General features: G+C 51.4%; 2 protein-coding genes across 2 annotated transcripts; both read left to right on the top strand.

Moving 5' to 3' along the window:
* The first annotated feature begins 561 nt into the window (after window positions 1-561).
* LOC144264714 (perilipin-3-like) lies at window positions 562-5,742 on the top strand. Its single transcript, XM_077816499.1, has 8 exons — window positions 562-622; window positions 2,006-2,076; window positions 2,706-2,901; window positions 3,556-3,638; window positions 3,738-4,023; window positions 4,745-4,935; window positions 5,150-5,272; window positions 5,371-5,742. Exons 1-8 carry the CDS (start codon window positions 562-564, stop codon window positions 5,740-5,742), a joined length of 1,383 nt encoding a protein of 460 aa, XP_077672625.1.
* Window positions 5,743-10,803: 5,061 nt separating this feature from the next.
* Window positions 10,804-16,245, top strand: LOC144264715 (perilipin-3-like). The gene is made up of 8 exons (XM_077816500.1): window positions 10,804-10,864; window positions 11,878-11,948; window positions 12,554-12,749; window positions 13,266-13,348; window positions 13,448-13,733; window positions 14,456-14,646; window positions 15,663-15,776; window positions 15,874-16,245. The coding sequence occupies exons 1-8, from the start codon at window positions 10,804-10,806 to the stop codon at window positions 16,243-16,245; spliced, it is 1,374 nt and encodes a 457-aa protein (XP_077672626.1).
* Window positions 16,246-17,365: the final 1,120 nt, after the last annotated feature.

Raw genomic sequence — 17,365 nt, forward strand, 5'->3', positions numbered from 1 at the left:
GAATGCAGCTCTGTGATTGGTCTTTTGAGCTGTCTGTCAAGTGTGTCCAGCCCCATGATGACATCATCACAGGAATATAATGGCTGACACCTTGGGGAGGTCTGAGTATTGGTGAAGGTTTAGTAGTGTAGAAGATTGGTAAGATGTGTGGTTAAGCTAGGTCTTAGGATCTGGGGGTGTTTAGATGTGGGCTCTTTTCTTACACAGAGTGTGAGCTAATGTCTTGCTTGGTGGCTAGGATTGATTGATCAGAAGCTGTTAGCTAGTTTCAGTGCTTGGTAGCTGTACTTGTGTAAAGCATTTTGAGTTGAGTCTTCTGAGCAAAAAGTCCAGGGAAGGAAACTATCTGCCTTCCAGACTGGGAGGCCTGGATTAATGGTATGTTCTAGGAGATGGAGGCTTCCCTAGAGGAGAATAGACTATTCAACAAGGAGAAGTAAATTACAGCCTGGATTATGAAAAACTCTCTCCTCATCTCTCTACCTGATCTAAGCTATGCTGTTCCCCCTCAGAAATGGGGATTGGGACTTAGGGCTGTGGCCTGAGTTCTGGCTTGTCCTAATGATCTGCAGGGGGAAACACTTGACTGAGGTGGCTGATTCAGCTGAGACTGGAGTGCTGGGTAACCAATATGTATCTGAAACAGATAATGCAGGAAACATTAAAGGAAAACAGGCCTGGTGCCTTCCCATAAGGGAAATGCTTCTTGGCTGTAGCTTTCTAGTTAGTGGTCTCAATCTCGCCTCTAGGGGTGATGGTGTCAATTTACCTGAACTGGAATCTGTTTCTTTACCAGACCATCTTTAACTGACAATAGAAAATATTTGTATTTTTACCAGCTAAATTGGCTTTAAAATAACCAGCCTGCCATAGTGGGCATCTCTGATGTAGACACATAGATATTAAGGTCAGAAGGGACCATTATGATCATCTCCTATGTAACTCAGAATCCGAGGAGACTTAAACAGTGCTCACTCTAGAGGTCCCTGAAGGCTCGCCAATGGTACCTCCTCAATTCAGTGTTCTGTGTGTGTAGTCAATGGCTATTACCTTCAGCAGGATAACTTCTGTCAGTGATTGTACTGGGGCTAATTCCATTTGTCCCAGAGTACAATCTGGGAAAAGACTAAACTAGGAGGGTGCCTCTGATGAGCTGTGAAGGTGTCCTGGTGCTCCCCTTGGGAGGTATTGTTGGGTCTTGAAGTCTGAGTAAAAGCTTTGGGAGTGTGTAAATGGGCTGTTAGATTGGGTGGGATCTGAGTTGCTTCAGAGAATTCTTTCCTGGGTATCTGGCTGGTGAATCTTGCCCATATGCTCAGGGTTTAGCTGATTGCCATATTTGGGGTCAGGAAGGAATTTTCCTCTAGGGCAGATTGGAAGAGGCCCTGGAGGCTTTTTGCCTTTCTCTGTAGCATGGGGCACGGGTCACTTGCTGGATGATTCTCTGCTCCTTGAAGTCTTTAAACCACTATTTGAGGACTTCAATAGGTCAGACATAAATGAGAGGGTTTTTGCAGGAGTCTGTGGATGAGATTCTGTGGCCTGCATTGTGCAGAAGGTCAGATTAGATGACCATAATGGTCTCTTCTGACTTTAATATCTGTCCATCGATCTATGTGTAACACCAACAGACCCTGGTCATAGGCAGGATCAAACCTGGACCCTTTAGAGGCTCATGCATTTAGCTCCACTGCATGAGCTAAAAGCCATATGGTTCTTAGCTAAGACTGTAGAGCGGATGCATTAATCTCTCTAACTGGTCCTGGTGCCAGTAGAGGGGACAGAAGACCACACCCAGATGAACTGGCTGTTTGTTTCTGGGCCTGCCTTAGATGAAAGGTTTATGGCCCTGGCCTGTTCTCTCTGTAGAGAGACTTCCTACAGGGGGACAACCTGGTCTGGCTCTTAGAGAAAATGGACTGGGAGCAGCTTTCCTGATGTTCCCACACGATATTGATTTTATTTCCTGCTGTAGCCGCTCAATATTCCTTTTCGGATCTTGCAGGGACATCTCACTCCACTATGTCTGCTAAGGAACACGAACCACAGGCGGAGATCCAGGCAGAGGAGCAACAGGTGGGTCCCTCCTGGGGAGGCAGGTGTGCTTGGCAGCTGGAAGGGCTGTTCTAGCTTGAATGTCTCCACTGCTGGAGAGAGGAACTTGTAACCACAACACTAGCCAATGATTTTAGCTCTGAGTGCTGTAGTCACTGCCCACAAGTGCCTCCTGAAGCCAGGAGGAGCACTGGCGCCCCTTTGAGGGCTGTCAGCACTGTAACACTGGCAAATCCTGTTGACTAATGCCCAAGGGCCCCCAAAAAAGAGGGGGGCATTGTACTGTGTCCTGGACCAAGACATGGTTCCTGATCGGGAGAGACTGCACTTGGAAAGACAAAAGGTCTCTCCATTACTGCTCTCACTGAAGGAACGAGACCGTGACATAGTTCTGTTTTGTTGGTGGGTGTGCCAGGACGGAAATGGCGTTCCTGAGACCTTGCTGAATATAGGCAGCTGTTCCAATGGGACCAGACTTCTGGGTGTGTAACTAATGTCACAGGCAGGCCACTGAATCCCTGCTGACAGGGACAGGAGACTGCCTAGCTCAGAAGACAGTCTCCTACAGAATCGGTATCTGCAGAAGGAAAGAGACAGGAGGGGACAAGCCAGGAGCTCTTCCTCAGCTGACTCCTCTTTCTCTCCCTCAGACTGCAGGGGAGAGGGTGGCTGGCCTGCCCTTGATCAGCTCTACCTGTGAGATGGCCTCTGCCAGCTACGCTGCCACCAAAGAGACCCACCCAGCCATCAAAGGGGTCTGTGAGGTGGTAGAGATTGGGGTGAGGGGCATCACCTCTGCTGCCATCACTGGGGCACGGCCCATCCTGGCCCAGCTGGAGCCACAGCGTGAGTAAGGGAAGGGAGGCTGGAACACTCCTGTGTGTGTGGCGGGGGAGGTGGGTCTGGGGGCAGGCTCAGCCTACAGTGGCTCTAGGCCCACTACTGAACTCTGCCTCCAACTGGCAGGAAACAGAATCCACAGACTCCCTTCTCCTGCTCCCCTGAACTCGGCGAGCTCCTAGACCTGATCTGGCCAAGGCATTGGTGGGGATTCCTGCTCAGGTACCAGCGGTGAGCTGGACCAGCCTAGAGGCAGGCAGTGCCCAGCCACAATCCCTGGTGTGCATGGCTGGCCCAGTACCACACAGCCACATGCACTGTGTATGGCACCTAATGCCATGGAGCAATACCTGCTAGAGGGTACAGGAAGCAGCTCCAATGCTAAAAGGATCAGAGCCCATGGCAGGCACTGGAGACTCCTGAAACCCTCTAGGAGAAGCTGGGGGTGGATGAACAGATGACTGGCAGCAGGATCACCTGAGTGCTAAACCTGGCTCCATAGCCTTGGGCAACTTGCCCAACCCCTCTTCCTTGGCTTTCCCATCAGTAACCTGGGACACTTGCTTAGGAACACGAGTCCTCCAATGTACACAGATCAGCAGCCCCACGAGATCTGTGCACATGAAGGAATCAAGAGAACTAGTTCTGTGGTTGTTACAGTTGCAGCAGCCAATGAATATGCCTGTTGGGGTCTGGACAGACTGGAGGAGCAGCTGCCCATCCTGCAGCAGCCGATGGAGAAGGTAACCACATGAGTGTCACGGCTGGAGCAGGGTGAGGCTGTGGGCCCTTCACTTCCGCTAGGTGTTCAGTGACTTCTCTTCTGACCCCCTTTCCTCTAGGTGGCTTTGGATGCCCAAGACCTCGTGCGTGCCACAATGCTGGGTGCCAAGGATGCAGTCTGCAGCACAGTCACTGAGGCCAAGGATGCAGTGACCAGCATGGTGAGCGTGGCCCAAGGGGCTGTCCAGGAGAGCATGGAGATGACCAAATCCGCCGTGACCAGCAGCATGAGCACAGTGATGGGCTCCAGCATGGGGCAGATGGCTGCGAGTGTCATAGACACAGCATTGGGGAAATCTGAGCAGCTGGTGGACTACTACCTCCCCATGACAGAGGAGGAGCTCGGTAAGATCCCCTCTGCTGAATACAAACCAATGTGACCCTGGTGTCTTGGGGCGTGGCTTGGACTCACACCTGTTCAGTGCTCACAGCTGAGATTCCAAAAGAGCCACCTCTCCTTCAGGTTAGCTTGCAACCTAGCTTGGCTACTAGCCCTCCCTTAGTTCCTTCATGCTGGGCCCTCTGCTTCCCCTGTCTGATGGCTCTGATGCTGCTCCCTGTGCAGCTCCCCACTGCCTTAGTGGTCGGTGCTTCAGGCATCCAAAGGTGCCCTGGGAAAGATTGCATCGGTTACAAGCTTTGGGAGGGCTGAATGCATCCCTGCCTTGTATCCTGGCCCTGGCAGCCAGTGGTGCAAGTAGATTTTAACTCTTACCAGTACGGTGACTCATGGGAGGGATCCAAAAGGGCGGGGGGGGGCACGTGACTCCCCCTAAACAACCGCACCCTGCCTTGTGCAGGGGGCTCTACAGACTCCAGACAGGATACGCAACTACGTGGAAGGGCTGGTGGGGGGCCAGCTGGGGGTGGTACAGCCACACCGGAGGAGGTGCCAGCGTTCTGCTCCTTTCGCTGCTGCGGTTCCTGAGAGCCCTGCAGTTTTCAGCGGCTACCAAACGTTATTCCAGTACGTCGTACCAGCAACGAATGTCTTAATGGCGCGGTGTACCTGACCTTACTGCCTTACTTGCACCACTGCTGCCAACTGACCCCTTCCCCCTTCCAGCTGAGCTTGCCTCAACTCCCCTGGAGGGGCCTGGAGAGGCTCCCGCAGAGCAGCGGAGTTACTACGTGCGTCTGGGTTCCCTGTCGAGCACGCTGCGCCAGCGAGCCTACCAGCACGCCCTGGGCAAGATGAGACAACCCAGGCAGCGCACCCTGGAGGCCCTCTCCCAGCTCCAGCAAATCATTGACCTGGTAGGAACACGACCCCTCTCCCCTGCCCTGTAGCTGCTGTGGGTCACGGTCTCTGCAGCCTCCCATGCTCAGTGCCATTGGCACTGTTTGTTCCTGGGCCCAGCTGTGTCGCTGCAGTAGTGCTGCCCGCCTGCTGCCCACACCTAGCTGTGGGAGAGCTTCCCTGGCCAGCCGCCTCCTGCTCTTCCCAGCTAACTGCCCTCCCCTCCTGCAGATCAGCCATGCCAAGCAGGCCGTAGATCAGAAGCTTCACAATGGCCAGGACCGTCTCTATCAGATGTGGCTCCAGTGCTGCAGGGGGAAGTTGGAAGGGCAGGAGGATCCTGACTCCACAAAGGTATTCTCCTCCTTCTCGCCCTCACAGCCTTGCTCCAGCAAACTCCCCCCTATCTGCAGGGGAGACGTGCAGATACTCCAGTCTCTTTCTCCTTCCAGCAGGTTGAAGCTCAGGCTCTAGCCATGTCCCAGAGCCTCACCCAGCAACTGAAAACTACCTGCCTTACTCTCCTGGGCAGCATCCGGGGCCTTCCCAGCACTATCCAGGACAAGGCCCAGCAGGTCTCGAGCAGTACAGAAGAGCTCCAGGCCTCCTTCTCCAGTTCCGGCTGTTTCCAGGATCTGTCCAGCAGTGCCCTTGCCCGGAGTCGGGAGATGGTGACCAAAGCCCAGAAGTCCTTGGATGAGCTCCTGGAATACGTGATGCAGAACATTCCCCTGGACTGGATCGTGGGACCCTTCACTCCCGCGGGAGACTCCCCACAGTGTCCTGATGAGCTGGTGGAGGAAGGAAAGAAGGTGGAGGCCTGAAGGGTTCCCCCTGCTGCTGGAAGGAATCCAGCTGAATTGCCTGCATAGCTAGTGTGGGGTCTCCTCGCTGAGGCCGTAGTCCTGCTTTGGCAGATGGTGGACTGAGGTCAACTCTTCCTTCTGCAGAAGGAACAGAACATGAATGTCCTTTCCCACGCACACTTCCCCAGAACTATGTAGTACTGGTTACAGGGTGGCATGACTAGTCATGCAGGACTGCATCCCTTGCAGGGCTAGTCTGCTTCTCTCAGGACATACCTACAGCTTTATTCCTCTCTACACAGGAAGTGCTCCTGAGCTTGATCTTTTTCCTAGCTGTGTAATGTGTAAAACTAGGGTTTAATGTCCCAATAAACTGCAACTGCATTCAAATTCCTGTCTGCTTAATGTGATTCCCTCCCCGACTTGTGCTCTCTACAAACATTTACTGTACAGATGACCCCATCCCCCCTTCTACACACACACACACACCCCTTGCACCCACTTTTTCTCTGGCAGGGCTCCAGAATGGCTGAGCTTGTGTCCTGGGTGAAGGCATCTCTTCAGGTGCCTCCATTTGACTCTCTTCCATTGAGACTTTTCTCATGTAGAAGGAGGGAACAGCCCATTGAGAACACTCATCTGGCTTCCAGTGTGTAGGAAAGCAACATTACAGACTGAGACCAAGTAACACAGGGAAGAACCCAGTGTGTTAGAGCACTGTGGCCTTGAGAGGAAATGGGGTGTGTGGAGAGCTGAGAACCTACTATTAGTAATGAGCGAAGTTAAAAGGGTCACATACAGTGGTGGGAGACTGCCAGGCTTTGCCTCTAATCCAGTGTAAGAAGCTCAACAGGTTGGAAGTGTCCAGGAAAAGGGATGGTGAATTGTGAAATCCCAGTTGCCTGGAGTTGTCAAAACGCACCCCTGCGCACACACACAGGGAGACTAGCTGCAAGAGAGAGCAGCAGACAGTCTTGCTGAAGCATGGACATCAGCCAGCCTGCGTCCTTCCTCCCTGCTGTTAGCCAAGCACCTGCCTAACCTTTCCTACTTCCTAGTGTAAAGCTAGCCAGGTCAATAACACGACAGGCACATGGCTCAGGGTTGTGGGAGATCCATAATCAGACCAGTGCTGGGCTTGTAATGCATTTTTCGGAGAGCTTGTCTCTGTGCTTGAAGTCACAAGTGGGTAGTGTCATCTAGGCAGCTCCATCACTGTTCCTTAGTAGCTCAAGCCTGAGTTAGGATAGAAAGGTCTCTCGGGTTCAGCACTGCAACAGCACCATGAGCAGGAATGGCTGTGTTGCTCCCAAAGATGGAGACTAGTAACAAAGTGGTCATCTCATTGGAAAGGGCCTGCCTTGTTCTCCAATTGACTGAGGATACCAAGCTCTTCATAGAATATCAGGGTTGGAAGGGACCTCAGAAGGTCATCTAGTCCAACCCCCTGCTCAAAGCAGGACCAATCCCCAACTAAATCATCCCAGCCAGGGCTTTGTCAAGCCTGACCTTAAAAACTTCAAAGGAAGGAGATTCCACCACCTCCCGAGGTAACCCATTCCAGTGCTTCACCACCCTCGTAGTGGAAAAAGTTTTTTCTAATATCCAACCTAAACCTTGCCCACTGCAGCTTGAGACTATTGATCCTTGTTTTGTCATCTGCTACCACTGAGAACAGTCTAGATCCATCCGTTTTGGAACCCCCTTTCAGGTAGTTGAAAGCTCCTCATAAGTCGTGGTACAGTCCCCCTAATCATTATCGTTGCCCTCTGCTGGACACTTTCCAATTTTTTCACATCCTTTTTGTAGTGTGGGGCCCAAAACTGGACATAGTAATCCAGATGAGGCATCACCAATGTCGAATAGAGGGGAACAATCATGTCTGTCGATCTGCTGGCAATGTCCCTATTTACACAGCCCAAAATGCCATTGGCCATCTTGGAAACAAGGGTACACTGTTGTCTCATATCAAAGTCAGAAACTCCGTAACTGGAGGTGTGTTACAAACCCTGCTGTGCTCTGGCTGAACAGAAGCCCCTCCAACGCTAGCTAGGTGGAGCCCTGCTGGCGTGAGTAAAGGTCCTAGCCTCCTCGTTTTAGGGACGTGGAAGAGTAAATGCAGATTTCAGGAGTGCTGGTCAGCTAATCTGTCTTCTGTGTTCAAGCCCAATGAAGCTCTTTCCTCTTTAGTCCAAGTTTAATAAAATGCATGAGGTCAATGAGTGGATTTCACATTAGCAAATATTCGCTTCAAACCTGGGTAGAGGTAGGAGCTGGATTTTCTTTACACTGTTGTCAAGGTTCCTCCCCGACTCTGAACTCTAGGGTACAGATGTGGGGACCTGCGTGAAAACATCCTAAGCTTACTTTTACCAGCTGAGGTTAAAACTTCCCCAAGGTACAAATTAATTTTATCCTTTGTCCTTGGAATATCCACTGCCACCAACAAACTCTAACTGGGTTTACTGGGAAATGTAGTTTGGACACGTCTTTCCCCCAAAAATCCTCCCAACCCTTGCACCCCACTTCCTGGGAAAGGTTTGGTAAAAATCCTCACCAATTTGCATAGGTGACCACAGACCCAAACCCTTGGATCTGAGAACAAGGAAAAAGCATTCAGTTTTCTTACAAGAAAACTTTTAATAGAAATAGGAGTAAAGGAATCACCCCTGTAAAATCAGGATGATAGATACCTTACAGGGTAATTAGATTCAAAACATAGAGAATCCCTCTAGGCAAAACCTTAAGTTACAAAAAAGACACACAGACAGAAATAGTCATTCAATTCAGCACAATTCTTTTCTCAGCCATTTAAAGAAATCATAATCTAACACATATCTAGCTAGATTACTTACTAAAAGTTCTAAGACTCCATTCCTGGTCTATCCCCGGCAAAAGCAGCATATAGACAGACCCAGACCCTTTGTTTCTCTCCCTCCTCCCAGCTTTTGAAAGTATCTTGTCTCCTCATTGGTCATTTTGGTCAGGTGCCAGCGAGGTTACCTTTAGCTTCTTAACCCTTTATTAGGTGAGAGGATTTTTCCTCTGGCTAGAAGGGGATTTTAAAGGGGTTTACCCTTCCCTTTATATTAAGACAACTGTGAAGAACATTGCAGCCTACATTTCCCAAGCACAGCCGCTACCGCTAATCTTTCCGTAGAGAAGGAGCGGTTCTAGCACATCCCCAAGCCAGGGTCAGACCTAAGAAACACAACTGAAAATGTTGCTGGACCAGTTTGAAGCTATACAAAGAAATTGCAGTAACTGACTAACCCACCGCATGCAGTGTTTATGGCACAAGGAGCAGTGTGTTATTTCAGCAAACCCCAAACCAACGGGCTCGAGTGTATAATCCGAAGGCCTGTTGGAGGATTCAAGGTGTGAGCATAGAGATCACACCAGCTACACCCCAATGGTCTGAATATTAGAAGGAGGAATGGGAAAAGGAAAGAGATGCTTCCTGCCCCCGGCTGGCTTTTTCTCCTGGGTTGCACCCTCTGGATAATTAGTGATTGTAGCTGTAGATCCCAGGTAGGAAGACTTGTAGTGTGCTCTGAACGTGGTTGGGCTTGCTTCTTCTTCTCGCTGCCTGTGTGCGAGGGCTATGGATGGGAAGGTGGTTTCTAAGCCCTGAGCATGCAATGGTCTCTCTGTGCTGGTGTTACTTGCACCTGTGCAGAGCTCTCTGGAACTCAGCTACTCTTCTCAACTGCCTGTTGAAGTTACTGGGGGTCTGAGTAAATACAGGGGCTGGTTTGTGCAGGGCTCATTGTAGAATCAGGGCCTAACACTGCCCCACTCTGGCCCTTGCAGCCACTGAAGCTGAAGGTCGTGTGTCTGGACGGAGGCCCACTCACATCCCCCTGTGGGACAGACACATGAGTGTGAACATCTAGGCTTGCTTTAAAAGAGGGAGGTGAGCACCTGCCTCAGTCCCAGGCCACTGTCACTCCCTGCTTTGATTTTACTCCCTGTGTGAAGGGCAATGGGGAGGTTATGGGAAGAAGTTATACATGCTGTGATCTGCTGTCACTCCAGCTGGGAAGGGCCCTGGCACTGGAGTAACTAGGCCAGGAATGACAATGGGGAGAGGGTAGAGCCGAGCATAGTGGCTATGACTGACTCCCCCGCCCAAACTTTTCCCTGAGCTTGTCTCCCCACTTTGTCCTTCCCTGTGGCTGTGTCATCCCCATCATTTCCCAAATGCTCCCCTGATTCCCCCTGAGCCTGGGGGTTCCACGTATTGAACTGACCCTTATATTGGAACTGCTAACTGCACTCAGTCTTTAACCCCTTATTGCCCAGTGTGGGGCAACCTAACTCTTTGAGCAATCAGCACTCTCCTCTCTTAGATTGTTTTAGTGAGAAAAAACCTTCCACACTGAAAATGTTACCAGAGAAATGGAGCATAAAGGCGCTCTTCAGAGAGACCAACTGGAGCCAAAATTGGCAACTCCAAAACCCTGTAACATTTCAGAGGCTCACAGCCCTCACTGGGTAAAGTTGGGAATGCAGCTGTGTGATTGGTCTCCTGAGCTGTCTGTCAAGTGTGTCCAGCCCCATGATGACATCACCACAGGAATATAATGGCTGAGGGGCCAGGTCCTAGTACTGGCAAAGGATTAGTAGTGTGGAAGTTTGGTAAGATGTGTGGTTAAACTCTGCTATGTTTCTGGTTCTTTGGGTGTTTAGATGGGGGCTCTTTTTTACACAGAATGTAACCCAGTGTCTTGCCTGATGGCCAGTAGTAGCTAGGATTGAATGATCAGAAGCTCTTAACTACTTTCAGTACTTTGTAGCTGTACTTGCGTAAAGCATTTTGAGTTTAGTCTTCTGAGCAAACAGTCCAGGGAAGGAAACTATCTGCCTTCCTGACTGGGAGGCCTGGATTAATGGTATGCTCAAGGAGAGGGAGGCTTCCCTAGAGGAGAATAGAATATTTAAGAAGGAGAACTAAATTAGAGCTTGGACTAGGGGAAAATCTCCTACTTACCTCTCTATCTGAGCAAAGCTATGCTGTTCTCACTCAGGAATGGGGATTGGGACTGCTGACTGTGGTCTGAGTTCTGGCTTGTCCTAATGATCTGCAGGTGGAAACACTTGACTGAGGTGACTGATTCAGCTGAGACTGGAGTGCTGGGTAACCAATATGTATCTGAAACAGATAATGCAGGAAACACTAAAGGAAAACAGGCCTGGTGCCTTCCCATAAGGGAAATGCTTCCTAGCCCTAGCTTTCTAGTTAGTGGTCTCACTCTCGCCTCTAGGGGTGATGGTGTCAATTTACCTGAACTGGAATCTGTTTCTTTACCAGACCAGTCTTGAACTGACAATAGAATATTTGTATTTTTACCAGCTAAATTGGCTTTAAAATAACCAGCCTGCCATAGTGGACATCTCCTACGTGGACTCATAGATATTAAGGTCAGAAGGGACCATTATGATCATCTCCTATGTAATTCAGTATCCAGGGAGACTCCTACACTACTCACTCAAGAGGTCCCTGAAGGCTCCCCAGTGGTACCTTCTGAATTCAGTGTTCTGTGTGTGTAGTCAATGGCTACTACCTTCAGCAGGATAACTTCTGTCAGTGATTGTACTCTGGGAGAAATGGAATTAGTCCTGGTATTATCTGGGAAAAGACTAAATTAGGAGGGGTGCCTCTGATGAGCTGTGCAGGTGTCCTGGTGCTCCCCTTGGGAGGCATTGTTGGGTCTAAAAGTCTGAGGAGAAGCTTTGGGCGTGTGTAATGCCGAAAGACCCTGGTGATCGGCAGGATCAAACCTGGGACCTCTGGAGCTAAATGCATGAGCCAAAAGCTATAAGGTTGTTAGTGAAGACTGTAAAGCCGATGTGTTAATCTCTGCCTCTCTAACTGGTCCTGGTGCCACGAGATGGGACAGAAGAACACACCCACAAGGTGTGTGGATTACAAGTGCATCCCTGGGCTTGAGGAACTGGCTGTCTGAGCCTGCCTTAGGTCAAAGGTTTAAGGCCCTGGCCTGTTCTCTGTAGAGAGAGACTTACTGCAGGGGGACAACCTGGTCTGGCTCTTAGAGAAAACAGACCGGGGGCAGCTCTCCTGGTGTTCCTACACAATATTGATTTTATTTCCTGCTGTAGCCACTCAATATTCCTTTTTGGGTCTTGCAGGGACATCTCACTCCACCATGTCTGCTAAGGAAAATGAACCACAGGTGGAGATCCAGGCAGAGGAGCAACAGGTGGGTCCCTCCTGGGGAGGCAGGTGTGCTTGGCAGCTGGAAGGGCTGTTCTAGCTTGAATGTCTCCACTGCTGGAGACAGGGACTCGTAACCACAATACTAGCTAAGGCTCCAAGTTCTAGTTCTCGGAGTGCCGTAGTCACTGCCCACAAGTGCCCCCTGAAGTCAGGAGGAGCATCGGCACTGGTGACCCTCTGTATGCTGTCTCCACTCGAACACCGGCAAATCCTGCTGATTATAATGCCCAGTAGGTACCGGGTGCTAGAGCGAGACATGGTTCCTGATCAGGAGAGACTGCACTTGGAAAGACAAAAGGTCTCTCCATTCCTGCTCTCACTGATCTGTTTTGTTAGTGGGTGTGCCAGGACGAAAGCAGCCTTCTGAGACCTTGCTGAATATAGGCAGCTGTTCTAATGGGACCAGGCTTCTGGGTGTGTAACTAATGTCACAGGCAGGCCACTGAACCCCTCCTGACAGGGACCGGAGACTGCCTAGCTCTGAGGACAGTCTCCTACAGAATCAGAAGTTGTGAGGGAAAGAGACAGGAGGGGCACCTTGACAAGCCAGGAGCTCTTCCTCAGCTGACTCCTCTTTCCCTCCCTCAGACTGCAGGGCACAGGGTGGCTGGCCTGCCCTTGGTCAGCTCTGCCTGTGAGATGGCCTCTGCCAGCTACACTGCCACCAAAGAGACCCACCCAGCCATCAAAGCGATATGTGAGGTGGCAGAGACTGGGGTGAGGACCATCACCTCTGCTGCTATCACTGGGGCACGGCCCATCCTGGACCAGCTGGAGCCACAGCGTGAGTAAGGGAAAGGGAGACAGGAACGCTCTTGTGTGTGTTGGGGGGGAGGTGTTCCTCAGGTACTGGTGCTGAACTGGGCCAGCCTAGAGGCAGGCAGTGCCCAGGCACAATCCCTGGTGTGCATGGCTGGCCCAGTACCACACAGCCACATGCTCAATGGCATTAGGTGCCATACACAGTGCAATACCTGCTAGAGGGCACAGGAAGCAGCTCCAGTGCTGAAGGGATCTGAGCCCATTGCAGGCACTGGAGACTCCATCCACCCCCAGCTTCTCCAGAGGGTTTCAGAACAGATGACTGGCAGCCGGATCTCCTGAGTGCTAAACCTGGCTCTGAAACAGACTGGCTCCATAGCCTTGGGCAACTTGCCCAACCCCTCTTCCTTGGCTTTCCCATCAGTAACCTGGGGAGACTTGCTTAGGAACTCCAGTCCTCCAGTGTACACAGATTAGCAGCCCCACAAGATCTGTGCACATGAAGGAATTAAGGGAATTAGTTCTGTGGTTGTTACAGTTGCAGCAGCCAATGAATATGCCTGTCGGGGTCTGGACAGACTGGAGGAGCAGCTGCCCATCCTGCAGCAGCCGATTGAGAAGGTAACCACACGAGTGTCACGGCTGGAGCAGGGTGAGGCTGTGGGCCCTTCACTTCCGCTAGGTGTTCAGTGACCTCTCCTCTGACCCCTTTTCCTCTAGGTGGCTTCGGATGCCCAAGACCTCGTGCATGCCACAATGGTGGGTGCCAAGGATGCAGTCTGCAGCACGGTCACTGAGGCCAAGGATGCAGTGACCAGCATGGTAGGCGTGGCCCAAGGGGCTGTCCATGAGAGCATGGAGGTGACCAGATCTGCCGTGACCAGCAGCATGAGCACAGTGATGGGCTCCCACATGGGGCAGATGGCTGCGAGTGGCATAGACACAGCACTGGGGAAATCTGAGCAGCTGGTGGACTACTACCTCCCCATGACGGAGGAGGAGCTCGGTAAGATCCCCTCTGCTGAACACAAACCAATGTGACCCTGGTGTCTTCGGGCACGGCTTGGACTCACAGCTGTTCAGTGTTCACACCTGAGCTGCCAAAAGAGCCACCTCTCCTTCGGGGTAGCTTGCAACCTAGCTTGGCTCCTAGCCCTCCCTTAGTTGCTTCATGCTGGGCGCTCTGCTCACCCTGTCTGATTCCTCTGATGCTGCTCCCTGTGCAGCTACCTGCTGCCTTACTGGTCGGTGCTGCAGGGCACCCAAACGTGCCCTGGGAAAGATTGCATTGGTCACAAGCTTTGGGAGGGCTGAACGCATCCCTGCCTTGTATCCTGGCCCTACCAACTGGTGGTACACGTAGGTTTTAATTCTTACCAGTACAGCGACTCATGGGAGGGACCCAAGAGTGGGGGGGGAAGCACATGACTCCCCGCAAGTGACCCCACCCTGCCTTGTGCGGGGGGCTCTACAGACTCCAGACAGGAGATGCCACTACGTGGAAGGGCTGGTGGGGGGCCAGCTGGGGGCGGTACAGACACACCGGAGGAGGTGCCAGCGTTCTGCTCCTTTCGCTGCTGCGGTTCCTGAGAGCCCTGCCGTTTTCAGTGGATACCGAACGTCATTCCAGTACATCATACCAGCAACAAATGTCTTAATGGCGCGGCGTACCTGACCTTACTGCCTTACTTGCACCACTGCTGCCAACTGACCCCTTTCCCCTTCCAGCTGAGCTTGCCACAACTCCCCTGGAGGGGCCTGGAGAGGCTCCCGCAGAGCAGCGGAGTTACTACGTGCGTCTGGGTTCCCTGTCGAGCACGCTGCGCCAGCGAGCCTACCAGCACGCCCTGGGCAAGATGAGACAAGCCAGGCAGCGCACCCTGGAGGCCCTCTCCCAGCTCCAGCAAATCATTGACCTGGTAGGAACACGACCCCTCTCCCCTGCCCTGTAGCTGCTGTGGGTCACGGTCTGTCATAAATATAAAGGGAAGGGTAAACCCCTTTAAAATCCCTCCTGGCCAGAGGAAAAGTCCTCTCACCAGTAAAAGGTTAAGAAGCTAAAGGTAACCCTGCTGGCACCTGACCTAAATGACCAATGAGGAGACAAGATACTCTCAAAAGCTGGGAGGAGGGAGAGACAGAAAGGGTCTGTGTCTGTGTGTATGCTGCTTTTGCCAGGAACAGAACAGGAATGGAGTCTTAGAACGTTTAGTAAGTTATCTAGCAAGGTATGTGTTAGATTATGATTTCTTTAAATGGCTAAGAAAAGATTTGTGCTGACTAGAATGACTATCCCAGTCTGTGACTCTTTTGTAACTTAAGGTTTTGCCTAGAGGGATTCTCTATGTTTGGAATCTAATTACCCTGTAAGGTATCTACCATCCTGATTTTACAGAGGTGATTCCTTTACTTCTATTAAAAGTCGTCTTGTAAGAAAACTGAATGCTTTTTCATTGTTCTAACATCCAAGGGTTTGGGTCTGAGGTCACCTATGCAAATTGGTGAGGATTTTTACCAAACCTTCCCCAGGAAGTGGGGTGCAAGGGTTGGGAGGGTTTTTGGGAGGAAAGACGTGTCCAAACTACGTTTCCCAGTAAACCCAGTTAGAGTTTGGTGGTGGCAGTGGAAATTCCAAGGGCAAAGGGTAAAATTAATTTGTACCTTGGGGAAGTTTTAACCTCAGCTGGTGAAAGTAAGCTTAGGAGGTTTTTCATGCAGGTCCCCACATCTGTACCCTAGAGTTCAGAGTCGGGGAGGAACCTTGACACGGTCTCTGCAGCCTCCCATGCTCCGTGCCATTGGCACTGTTTGTTCCTGGGCCCAGCTGTGTCGCTGCAGTAGTGCTGCCTGCCTGCTGCCCACACCTAGCTGTGGGAGAGCTTCCCTGGCCAGCCGCCTCCTGCTCTTCCCAGCTAACTGCCCTCTCCTCCTGCAGATCAAACAGGCTGTAGATGAGAAGCTTCACAATGGCCAGGACCGTCTGTACCAGATGTGGCTCCAGTGCTGCAGGGGGAAGTTGGAAGGGCAGGAGGAACCAGACTCCGCAAAGGTATTCTCCTCCTTCTCGCCCTGACAGCCTTGCTCGAGTGAACTCCCCCCATCTGTAGGGAAAACTTGCAGATACTCCAGTCTCTTTCTCCTTCCAGCAGGTTGAAGCTCAGGCTCTAGCCACGTCCCAGAGCCTCACCCAGCAACTGAAAACCACCTGCCTTACTCTCCTGGGCAGCATCCAGGGCCTTCCCAGCACTATCCAGGACAAGGCCCAGCAGGTCTCAAGCAGTATACAAGAGCTCCAGGCCTCCTTCTCCAGTGCCGGCTGTTTCCAGGATCTATCCAGCAGTGCCCTTGCCCGGAGTCGGGAGATGGTGACCAAGGCCCAGGAGTCCCTGGATGAGCTGCTGGAATACGTGACGCAGAACATTCCCCTGGACTGGATCGTGGGACCCTTCATTCCTCCTGTAGACTCCCCACCATGTACTGATGAGCTGATGGAGGAAGGAAAGAAGGTGGAGGCCTGAAGTGTTCCCCCTGCTGTTGGAAGGAATCCAGCTGAATTTCCTGCATAGCTAGTGTGGGGTCTCCATGCTGAGGCCGCAGTTCTGCTTTGGCAGATGGTGGACTGAGGTCAGCTCTTCCTTCTGCAGAATTACAGAACGTGAATGTCATTTCCCAGGCACACTTCCCCAGAACCATGTATTACCAGTTACAGGGTGGCATCACTAGTCATGCAGGACTGCATCCCTTGCAGGGCTAGTCTGCTTCTCTCAGGACATAAATACAGCTGTCTTCTTCTGTACACAGGAAGTGCTCCTGAGCTTGATCTCTTCCCTAGCTTTGTAATGTGTAAAACTAGGGTTTAATGTTACAATAAACTGCAACTGCATTCAAATTTCTGTCTGCTTAATGTGATTCCCTCCCTGGCTCATGCTCTGTAGAAACATATACTGTACAGGTGACCCCATGCCCCTCTTCTTCACACACACAAACCCCCTCCACCCACTTTCTCTGGCAGGGCTCCATAATGGCTGAGCTCGTCTCCTGGGTGAAGGCATCTCTTCAGGTGCCTTCATTTGACACTCTTCCATTGAGACTTTTCTCATGGAGAAGGAGGCAACAGGGTTCTCCCCATTGAGAACACTCGTCTGGCTTCCCGTGGGTAGCAAGGCAACATTACAGACTCTGAGACCAACTAACAGAGGGAAAGACCCAGGTTGTTGACACTGAGAACCTATGACTGGTAATGAACAAAGTTAAAAGGGTCACATACAGTGGTGGGAGACTGCTGGGCCTTGCCTCTAGTTCAGTGCAAGAAGCTCAACAGGTTGGAAGTGTCTAGGAAAAGATGGTGAATTGACAACTCCAGGCAACTGGGATTTAACAAAACACACACAGGGAGACTAGCCGCAAGAGAGAGAGCAGCAGATAGTCTTGCTGAAGCATGGACATCAGCCAGCCTGCATCCTTCCTCCCTGCCATTAGCCAAGCATTTGCCTAATCTTTCCTACTGCCTAGTGTAAACATAGCCAGCCCAATAACTGTACAGGCACATGGCTCAGGGTTGTGGGAGATCCATAATAGGACCAGTGCTGGGCTTGTAATGCATTTTCCTGAGAGCTTGTGTCTATGCTTGAAGTCACA

This window comes from Eretmochelys imbricata, chromosome 5 (assembly GCF_965152235.1).
Source record: "Eretmochelys imbricata isolate rEreImb1 chromosome 5, rEreImb1.hap1, whole genome shotgun sequence".
NCBI lineage: Eukaryota > Metazoa > Chordata > Testudines > Cheloniidae > Eretmochelys > Eretmochelys imbricata.